Source organism: Meleagris gallopavo, chromosome 23, assembly GCF_000146605.3.
Source record: "Meleagris gallopavo isolate NT-WF06-2002-E0010 breed Aviagen turkey brand Nicholas breeding stock chromosome 23, Turkey_5.1, whole genome shotgun sequence".
Lineage (NCBI taxonomy): Eukaryota > Metazoa > Chordata > Aves > Galliformes > Phasianidae > Meleagris > Meleagris gallopavo.
Genome location: NC_015033.2, coordinates 6,153,673 through 6,163,977, shown reverse-complemented (window position 1 = coordinate 6,163,977; position 10,305 = coordinate 6,153,673). Strand labels below are relative to the sequence as shown.

At 46.8% G+C, this 10,305-nt stretch overlaps 1 protein-coding gene across 1 annotated transcript in view; it reads left to right on the top strand.

Moving 5' to 3' along the window:
- Window positions 1-9,927, top strand: part of EMC1 (ER membrane protein complex subunit 1) — an 11,492-nt gene extending 1,565 nt beyond the window's left edge. The window contains exons 2-23 of the mRNA XM_003212301.3: window positions 4-174; window positions 582-647; window positions 763-856; window positions 1,191-1,319; window positions 1,466-1,592; window positions 1,728-1,877; window positions 2,236-2,403; window positions 2,850-2,921; window positions 3,335-3,391; window positions 3,616-3,738; window positions 3,958-4,054; window positions 4,535-4,651; window positions 5,587-5,786; window positions 6,021-6,170; window positions 6,371-6,532; window positions 6,755-6,874; window positions 7,117-7,254; window positions 7,598-7,771; window positions 7,933-8,143; window positions 8,371-8,455; window positions 8,903-9,032; window positions 9,211-9,927. Coding sequence (XP_003212349.2) covers window positions 4-174; window positions 582-647; window positions 763-856; window positions 1,191-1,319; window positions 1,466-1,592; window positions 1,728-1,877; window positions 2,236-2,403; window positions 2,850-2,921; window positions 3,335-3,391; window positions 3,616-3,738; window positions 3,958-4,054; window positions 4,535-4,651; window positions 5,587-5,786; window positions 6,021-6,170; window positions 6,371-6,532; window positions 6,755-6,874; window positions 7,117-7,254; window positions 7,598-7,771; window positions 7,933-8,143; window positions 8,371-8,455; window positions 8,903-9,032; window positions 9,211-9,390 — 2,921 coding nt within the window. The 3' untranslated portion in view covers window positions 9,391-9,927. The remainder of the gene's footprint in view (window positions 1-3; window positions 175-581; window positions 648-762; window positions 857-1,190; window positions 1,320-1,465; window positions 1,593-1,727; window positions 1,878-2,235; window positions 2,404-2,849; window positions 2,922-3,334; window positions 3,392-3,615; window positions 3,739-3,957; window positions 4,055-4,534; window positions 4,652-5,586; window positions 5,787-6,020; window positions 6,171-6,370; window positions 6,533-6,754; window positions 6,875-7,116; window positions 7,255-7,597; window positions 7,772-7,932; window positions 8,144-8,370; window positions 8,456-8,902; window positions 9,033-9,210) is intronic.
- The last annotated feature ends 378 nt before the right edge of the window (window positions 9,928-10,305 follow it).

Genomic DNA, 10,305 nt, shown 5'->3' with positions numbered 1-10,305 from the left:
GAGCTTCTCGCCGCGGCTCGCGCCCGTCTCACGCTGCCCGTCCCCGCAGGAGGCAGCAGTACGTGGGGAAGCTGAAGTTCGCCTCTCTGGAGGCCGCGCAGGGCTCCAAGAAGCTGCTGGTGGGCACTGAGAAGAACGTGGTGGCAGCGCTCAACTCCCGCAGCGGCGAAATCCGTGAGTGGGACGGGGGGGGCCGGGCACGGGGTGCTCGGAGTGGGCCTGCGGTGCTGCTGAGGGCGGCTGCACCTGCAGCTGCATTCTGCCGTTGAGTTGTTTGGGTTGGAAAAGAGCTCCAGGATCCCCCAACCCAGCCGACTGTCCCACTGCCTGTGTGCCTCTGTGCCACATCTCCACACTGAACGTCTGCAGGGATGGTGACCCCACGCCTCCCTGTGCAGCTGTGTCAGCACGTCGCTGCTATTTCAGAGCAGAGATTGTCCCTGAAATCCAACCTGCACATCCTACAACGGGCAGTGAGGACAAGGACACGGCTCTCTGGGAGGTCCCGAGGCTGTGGGTTTGAAAGCAATAACCAACAGCTTCGTTGTGCCCACCTCCTGCTCACTTTCTGTGTCTCTCAGTGTGGCGCCATGCAGATAAAGCCACCCCTGAAGGAGCGATCGATGCGATGCTGATCCACGGGCAGGGTGAGGAAATCACAACAATAGCACACAGGAGCCGTCCTGCTGCCAGAGCTCCTGGCTCTGCTGCCCCATGCTGGGTGCAGGTTCTGGGTTCACCTCCCCTTTGCTCTCTGTGCAGATGCCATCACTGTATCCAGCGCTGGGCGCATCCTGCGTTCTTGGGAGACCAACATTGGAGGGCTGAACTGGGAGACATCGCTGGACACGGGCAGGTAGTGTTGGTCAGGGCTCTCTCCCACCTTTGTCCCGCGGATAAGTTAGCATTAAGTTAGCAAGCTTAACATACTTGGACTGCAGTACAACAGCTGGGAGATTAGTCTCTGAAAATCTGGATGTTGTGAGAGTAGCTGGTTGGTGGTTGCATCCAGGGCTTTGTTAACTCCCAGTGATGAGAATGTGGTCTTTGGGCATCTTGCATGCATAGATAATAAAGTGACTCAGAAGGTGTAGGAGGTATGGCTATTAAATGTCCAGAAAAAGGAAAATTCACCTTGTTTGATAACCTGCAGATAAGTCTCTAATTTATCATGTCTGACTTGTGCTTAGTTTCCAGACCGCGAGTCTGGTGGGGCTGCAGGACGCAGTGAAGTACGTGGCAGTGCTGAAGAAGGCAGCCATCTCCCTGCACTACCTGTCCAATGGGCACCAGAAGTGGGTAGAACACCTGCCAGAAAGGTGAGAATGTATTTGAAGCAGAAGTTTCAGATTCAGAGCCTGACATCTTGAGAGGAAAAGATGCTGCGGTTCCTTCATGTTCTTGGAAACCTTTGGTAGCAATAACACGAGAAAACGATGCTTTGTGACCTTTGTTTCTCTCACAGTGACAATACTCAGTACCAGATGTTATATTCCCATGGGACTGGAGTGATCCACGTGCTTGGAGTTGTCCCCCAGAGCCATTTGAAGGTTTTAACGCTCAGAGTGGAGGATGGAGAAGTCATAGAACAGGTAGTGCTCAATTATGAATCCAAAGTAGCAAATTTGATATGAACGAACACAGTGTGTGGAGTTGTGTCAGTGAGTTCATTCTTTAAAGACAGTTTTGCTGTTGACGTCCTCATCACTTGATGTCTCTCTTGGCAGACCAAAGTAGCAGCCCCGTGGCTGAAGAGCTTAAATGGAGCCTGCGGTGTGGTGGGGGAGGCAGTGCTGGTGTGTGCAGACACTGCCACGCATTCGCTCTACGTTTGCTCCTTGGAGACTGAGCAGGAGGTGAAGCAGATCCCGCTGCAGGTAAGCAGTGCTGAGAGACTTCATATGCACTTATCCAGCTGATTTGGTGCCTGCCTGCACCTTGGAGCACAGGGATTCTCCTACAGGTAACCTGCACAGTGACTGAGGATGTGCTGGAGGCAGCATGATCCATAAGAGGGAGAAAACTGTACGTTGTGTCTGCCTTAAGTCAATTTGTCTGGATTGGTGTTGTCAGAGCCTTGCTTCAACAGCAGTCCAGGTCTTATTGCTTTTGCTCTTTGTTTTTCGTGATGCACATAACTTTTTCACAGTGTCTGTTGCTGCTGATGAAAGGAAGCTATTAGTTTCACAAGGGGAGAAGTTTTCATGAATACACGTGCTTGTTTTCCTTCCACAGTCACTTGACCTGGAGTTTGCTGATGGCTTCCAGCCCAGGATACTGGCTACTCAGCCCAGTGTGATCAACGCTTCGCGGACTCAGTTCTTCCTGCAGCTGTCTCCGGGTCACTTCTCTTTGCTGCAGTGCAAACAGGGGCTGCTGAGCCACCTGCGAGACTTCCAGCAGGTAACCAGGAAAAAAGCATTCCACTGAGAGAGCCAGTAGAGCTTAACATTCCTTACAATAGTCAAACACCCCTTCTGTGTTCCGAGCAAGTGTTCTGAGCAAGCTGCTGAATTTCTCTTTTCACTTGTGCTCTCTGCTGCAACATTTGGAAAGCATTTGGTTTTATTTATATCATCTGCTGATGCATTTCCAAAAGCATTTGTTTAGTTGTCCTTTGTTGGTGACAGCTATCCTGGGTTTGGGGTGAATGGTTGCTGTTTTTGTATTTGAGGAGTGTTTTCAGCTTCAGAGAGATTTTTTTGTCACACAACACAAAAATTGGCAGTGAAATCTCATCTCTTGTTAGTTGCAGTCTGGATTAATTTGCTACACAGGTAGTTTTTGTTGAGTTTTTGGTTTTTTATTGTGTTGTATAACTTATTGCTGCTCTTTTTTTTCTTTTTCAGGCAGCTCTGGTGAGCTTTGCAACAACTGGGGAGAAGACCGTTGCAGCTGTGCTGACCTGTAGGAACGAATTGGTGGGTACAGCTTGTCAGAACTGTGTGTTTAGCACAGCTCTGTGATCTGAACGTGCCTTGGGAATGGGTTGCACACTTGTATTCCTTCCTGGATGATGAGTAACTTTGGAAAGAGTGAGACTTAATGATCTTTTCAGATCTGAGAAGTCAGTGGCAATGCATGCAGATCTTGGTTACATCCAGATAAGGCTCACCTTGTCTGAACTGTTGGTGTGTCATGTAGAAGTCCACTTTTCTGATCTGCAATGGATTTCAGTTCTTATGGGCACTGAGCTGAGCACAGCCTCATTTTTAGCAGAACTGTCTGCTGTTTTCAGAGCCAATCTGAGACTTGTCAAGCACACAAAGCAATTTATTTATCATACTCTCATGGGTGTGTCAAACCATGTTACCTTCTGTCTTCCTCATTTCAGAAACCTGGAAGTTCTGACAGCCTTCATGGAAGTGCTCTGGAGGACTCCCAGAAACAAGTATGAGGGGGATCGTTCCCATATGCAGTAGAAGTTCTTGACAGTCCCTTCCCTTTGCTTGTGGGAACATAGAACATAGAAGATGTTAAACCTTGGTTTTGGGGGCTCCAGATAAATAATCTAAAAACATTTTGAAGCCATAGTTCTTGCTCACGTGAGATTCTGCTGCAGAATTTGGCGTGACAGGTAAGTTTATCTCAGCATTTTTCTGCACGGTGTTACAGGAATCCTTAACCTGTTCCAATCAAACCTACAACATCAATCTCTATCTGGTTGAAACTGGACAAAGATTGCTGGATACCACGATTACTTTTCACCTGGAGCAGAACGGTGCCAAGCCAGAGCAGGTGAGTGGGAAAAGATTACTTCAATCCTGTGATTTGTGGGGCTTGCAATGCCCTTCATACCCTGACTTGGCATCATTTGTAGAGCTGTTGAGATCAGGTGAAAACATTGCTGCATGCAGCTATCCTGTTTGCTCTTGTTTCACCTGAGAGTTCATTTCTATCCAAGCAGATGGTGTGATCACTAACCTGACTGGCTTACTCTTCTTCTTTTTCCCTCAGCTCTATATCCAGGTTTTCCTGAAGAAGGATGACTCGGTGGGCTACCGAGCCTTGGTGCAAACAGAAGACCACATGCTGCTGTTCCTCCAGCAGCCAGGTGATTGGCACAAACAGCAAACCTGGCCTAGGTTTTACCAGCAACCTTCTTGTTCTGGATGAGAAGAAAACTCCAGTGCTGTAGAACCCAGGGCCCATATTTTAGGATTGCTTTCTTTGGAAACTGATGTGCTGTGGAAGATACTGCAGTCTTGCATCATCTTGCATCATCAAAGATATCTCAGCTGGGAAACTGTTCTGCTGTGCTCTTTGTACAGGGAAAGCCTATCAATTTTATAGTGTTTTATTTTTAGTTTAGGGTTTTTTTTGGGGGGGGGGGTGGGAGTTGGGCACTCACCATAGGGTGAGTCTGAGCCATGTTCTAGGTCTTGATGTTTCTGCAGAAAAAATCCTCATGGCAGATTACACACATTTGCAGAAAGGGTTGGAGGTCCATCTCAGTGATGTGAATGTTCTAGGGCTTATGTCCTTACACTTCATTCTGATTTTTCCAATATCCTGGACTTGTTTTTTTTACCAGGAAAGGTTGTGTGGAGCAGAGAGGAGTCGCTGGCAGAAGTGGTGAGCTTGGAGATGGTGGATCTGCCTCTGACGGGTGCACAGGCTGAGTTGGAGGGAGAATTTGGGAAGAAAGCAGGTAAGCCATAGACTAGTGGAATCACCCTTAAGCATATGAGTCTGTTTGTTTTTTCTCTCTGAAGAAGTATATCATTTTCTTTTTCCTCTGAACTGAGAGTTAAGATTCAAATTTTCACTCCTGGCAATTAAAGTGAGCTGAAATAAACCCATTTCTGCCTTGACTTTTCAAGTCTGATGCCAAAGGCAGAGGACACAAACGTATTACAGTCAAAACCAATCACCATCTGTGGATGATCTTCACCACTCTCCCTAAACATTTCCCTTTGATCCCCTTAGAGTACCCTTTCTGGAAGACCCATTTGCAATAGCTTTTGTTTTTGCTTTGTTTTGTTCTTCTTGCTGTCCTGGATGCAGCTATTCAAGGTAACCTCAGACTGCATGCAGTGTTTTCTAATTGCTTCTAACTAACACTTCTCAGTGGAACTTGATTTTCTTTCTGTTTGCATTCCTAATAGTGAAATACACTTCATGCCTGGTGTTTTGCTTCTTTGAAGTAGCTAAATACCAACTCTTATTGGACAGAATTGTGGTTTTTGATGTGTTTTTTTTTTATTATTTTAACAACAATCACTTCTGTTGATCTGAGTGATGGATGTAGAGGGAGATGCAGACCTCACAAGTTGGTTAGCTTCAGGAGGGCACGAGCAAGAAGGGATATTAAAGAGGAGGTTATGTTCTCTAGATGAAGGTTTGCTTGCAGTTGGTAAGAGCAACTTGTTGGGCTGAGATGTAAGTGGGAAAAGGTTGGTAAATGTCAGGGGGTCTGTCACAGAAATGAGTATAAATCTGCTATTCTGGAGGGAAAGGCAGAGGAAAACAGGTGGCATAAATTCATGCATGGCAGTGTTTCTTCTCCTGGCTCAGGCTGTAATCTCAGATATGGAGTGGGATGTGGATGTTTTTCCTTTGTTACCACCATTGGTCTGTTTGCAGATGGGTTGCTGGGGATGTTTCTGAAGCGGCTGTCCTCCCAGCTTATCCTGCTGCAAGCCTGGACTGCTCACCTTTGGAAGATGTTCTACGATGCCAGGAAACCCCGGAGCCAGATTAAAAATGAGATTAACATTGACAATCTAGCCAGGGATGAGTTCAATCTCCAGAAAATGATGGTGATGGTCACTGCTTCAGGAAAGGTGAGGAAGCCAGAGCAGTACTCTGCTTCTAGACTGTAGTGAAGAGCCTCAGTGCTGAATTCCCCCCCCAGTTTTTTACCTGGGCTTTGAGAATAATGTTTTGAAGATGTGCAGAGTACTTTGTGGTAGCTTTGAGGAGGAACTGAAATTCTTATTTCGTACCCCAAAAGAAGGTGCAGTGCTTGAATGTGAGAGAGATGTTCTTAACTTTGGTTTTGCTCTATCTCTGCTCAGCTTTTTGGAATTGAAAGCAGTTCTGGCACCATCCTATGGAAGCAGTACCTCAGGAACGTGAGACCAGGTGCCTCCCTCAAGCTGATGGTCCAGAGAACAACAGCCCACTTCCCCCACCCTCCACAGTGCACCTTGCTTGTTAAGGATAAGGTGGGTCCCTCTCCTCTGACCCTCAAAGCATGGTGTGTCATTAGAGAAATGACTTCAGTGCTATAACAACGTCCAGACAGAATGCTCTGATGGAGCAGCTGAATCTAGGTTTTGAATAATGAACAGTGGCAGATAACTGGTAGAAAAACAGCTCTTTCGTTTGTCTTAAATGAAGTTTTGCATCTTGTTTTGGTTCTTAGGAAACCAAAATGAGCTTTCTGTACGTCTTTAACCCCATCTTTGGGAAGAGAAGCCAAGTAGCACCCCCTGTTTTGAAGCGTCCAGTTCTTCAGACTTTGCTTCTGCCTATTATGGATCAAGACTACGCCAAAGTACTACTTCTGATCGACGATGAGTACAAGGTAAATTGCTTTGCCTGGAGAGAGTTTTCAGTGATTCCATTCCCTTTGGGAGCAGAACAACAACAACAACAAAAATTGCCATTAAGTCTCATTTTACACAAAACTACGGGGTAATTCTGGTAAGGCAGACCTCGTCTTGCTTAACTGATTCAAAATAATCTACTGTGTTTTCTGTTTGCCTGGTCATTTTTAATCTCTTCCCATTGTTCTTTGTTTTCCCAGGTTACAGCTTTCCCAGCAACTAAGAATGTTCTTCGCCAGTTGGAAGAAATGGCCCATTCCATCTTCTTTTATCTAGTGGATGCCGAGCAGGGAAAGCTCTCTGGGTTCAGGCTGAAAAAGGTATGGAAGGTATATTACAATCTAAATGATGTCACCTTCTTCAATGTTGTTTGGGTAACAGTGGATCACTTGGTTTATTGTGTTTTGCTTGGAATAAAAGCAAGTCAGTTGACTTGAGAATTCTTTCAAGCTTTAAAATGTGTCTCAGAAGCATTAAAAAGAAAGCTTCTCATGTCTTACTGGTTCGGGTGGTGTCTTGTGAGGACAGATAAACTTTACCAGGTGGTGCTTTTTTCTTGCAGGACTTGACAACAGAGGAGAGCTGGCAGGTGGCCATACCCACCGAAGTACAGAGGATAGTGACAGTGAAAGGGAAGAGATCCAGTGAGCACGTGCACTCCCAGGGCCGTGTGATGGGAGACCGCAGTGTTCTCTATAAGGTGCCATAGGAGCTTTCTGTTAATGCAAGATTTTCAGCATTGGTGGACACTGCTTTGAGCCTTTGTTCTGTGGTGCCACTTTTTTATTTCCTTCTATTTATATGCATCAGTATCTACAATCCTCCCAAACAATGCTAATTGTGTTGCAGGTTTCTTTTGCAATTTTTTTTTTCCTTGCTGCAATTAACTCAGGCATCTAATGATGGGGAAATTGCTGTTTGATTTCTCCCTATTTGCTCTAATAGGATAATTGATGATATGCCTAGTTCCAGGTGAAATGCAGATAAATGCAGTGCCTGGTAGGTGAGGATCTTAGCTGATTTTTCTTTTCTTGCTGCTGCAGTCCTTGAATCCAAACCTGCTTGCAGTGGTGACAGAGAGCACCGACACGCACCATGAGCGCACTTTTGTTGGGATATTTCTGATTGATGGAGTCACAGGCAGGATCATCCACTCATCAGTACAGAAGAAAGCCAAGGGACCTGTCCACATCGTCCACTCAGAGAACTGGGTGGTGGTAAGGAGCGTTATTCTGTTCTCACTGTTGATTTTTAGGAGTTAGGGGCAATTGCCAAACTTAACTGGAGAAGACTTTTGATCATCTTCAGTGATTTCCTGCTACCTCTGTACTGTTGTGTCAGCGTGCCCTGCATTCCTAAAATCCTTCTCTCGTTTCAGTACCAGTACTGGAACACAAAGGCACGTCGGAATGAGTTCACTGTGCTGGAGCTGTATGAGGGGACAGAGCAATACAACGCCACAGCCTTCAGCTCCCTGGACCGCCCGCTTTTACCTCAGGTCCTCCAGCAGTCCTACATCTTCCCCTCTGCCATCAGTGCCATGGAGGCCACCATCACTGAGCGAGGCATCACCAGCCGTCATTTGCTGAGTAAGTGCCTGCAGCTCTGGTCTGAACACGGTAGTTATTCTTGCATAAGTCAGGCACAGCGCTCAAAATCAGGCCAGTGTGCTTCTCTGGCCAACATCTTGCTTGCCTGTGGGCTGCTCTGGACTCCTGGCAAATGCTAGAATGTGCACTAGGAGAGTGTTTGTATTACCTATTAGAAAATGCTGTCAGAACTGACAGTTTTTAAGATTCATTTCTTTTACGTGCAGTTGGACTTCCCTCCGGTGCCATCCTCTCCCTTCCCAAGGCTCTGCTGGATCCTCGCCGACCAGAGATCCCCACAGAGCAGAGCAGGTAAGGAAGGCACAGCAGCTGCTATTCCTGCTTCAGGATGGATGGATTTTGTGTATAATAAGAGAATGTGATACAGTGTACAGATTTGGGGCAGTTCTTGCAGGAATTTAAGTGAAGCTGCTTTGTTCCCTATATGTGACAATGGAATATATGTAATACAGCAGGTCTTATCATCAGCAAAAACCCTAAGAGACAGCAGTTTGAGTAACTGGCTGTTAGAGTGACACATAAAACATTAGAACCCTAAAAGGAGGCCGCTGCAGTGCAGTCTGACCCACCTGGCATATTTGATTGCTTTCTTGCAGCAAAAATAAATCTGCACTGGAGCAGAGCTGCTAATTTTGCTGTTTTAGGGCAGCAGCCTGTGCTGATCAGATGAGGAACTGCAGATGATGTCCTTTGCGTGCTGTTTGGATGGGTTTTGATATCTCTTTAAATGCCTTTCAGAGAAGAGAACCTGATTCCCTACTCCCCAGATGTGCAGATCCACGCTGAGAGGTTTATCAACTACAATCAGACTGTATCCCAAATAAGAGGGATTTACACAGCCCCGTCTGGTCTGGAGTCTACTTGTTTGGTGAGCACAAGGCAGCAGCTTCTGTGTGGAATTGTGGAGTTTGTGGGGAGAGCAGCAGGCAGTCTGTAACTTCTGATTATGTGGCTGCTCAGCACTCCATAATTCCTTCTTTTAATCACAACTGCAGATATAGGATGATTATTTTATGAAATACCAGCTCATGATGATGTCTCTTCAGGTTGTGGCTTATGGCCTGGACATCTACCAGACCCGTGTGTACCCCTCGAAGCAGTTTGATGTCCTGAAAGATGACTACGACTACGTGTTGATCAGCAGCGTCCTCTTCGGGCTGGTGTTTGCCACAATGATCACAAAGAGACTGGCCCAAGTGAAACTGCTGAACCGTGCCTGGCGGTAGGGCTGCAGTGACAGAACAGTGGGGCTGGGATGGCAGCTGAGCACTGTTCTGGCTGAGGATCTGCAACCCAGCAGGGCTGTGGGGTTGTTAGAAATTCCAGCTGGAGTGACTGCAATTTTTACTGGAAGATACTTGAGAAGAGAGCTGCTCGTGCTGCCTGTAAAGAAATGGAAGAGAAATGATGGAGAGACACCGTAATGTAATGACTTTAAAATCTCCCACACCTCCCAGCAGTCTCAGTTGAAGCCCTAAAATCTGCAACCTCCTTCTTTCCTGATTTTAATGAAAGTAATACCAAGAATGTGTCTGTGGGGTGTCCCCTGCTTCCCCAGAGCCCGCTGTGACCAGACCTTGGCTGTGTGTGTGGGATGTGAGGAGCTGAGTGTCATTTCATTAACAAGGCTAGAAGTTTCCCACCTGGCTATGGGAAACTGCCTCTTAATTAAGTTGTTGGGGTGTGGGAGCACTTGGAATGTAAAATCTCTCCACGTTCTTTATTTATTATGATTAAAACATTACTTTCTTCCGGTTTTTAAATGTTTCTGCCTTGAAACTATAACACGGTGTATAATTGTGGGCCTATTAAACACAAAAAGTACCACTAGGACGTGGTTTCTGGCAGCACAGATCCACTACTCAGCAAGGCTCTGTGGGGTTTCCCATCTCCGTGTGAGATTTCAAACCCCCCTCAGCGCCCCCTGAGGCTGTGATTGGTGCCGCCTCCTTCCCGCTCTCAGTTGTGCACATGCGCTAGCACCCGTGCGCAGTACCGCGCATGCGCCACCCCTAATCCTGCTGACTCACGTACTGCACAGGCGCATAGGCTCGCTGTTCCTCCTCTAATCAGGGTGCTGGACGCGCGCATGCGCTTTGCCTCACTTCCTGTCTCGCTGCCCGCAGTGGGGGGGCCGCTTC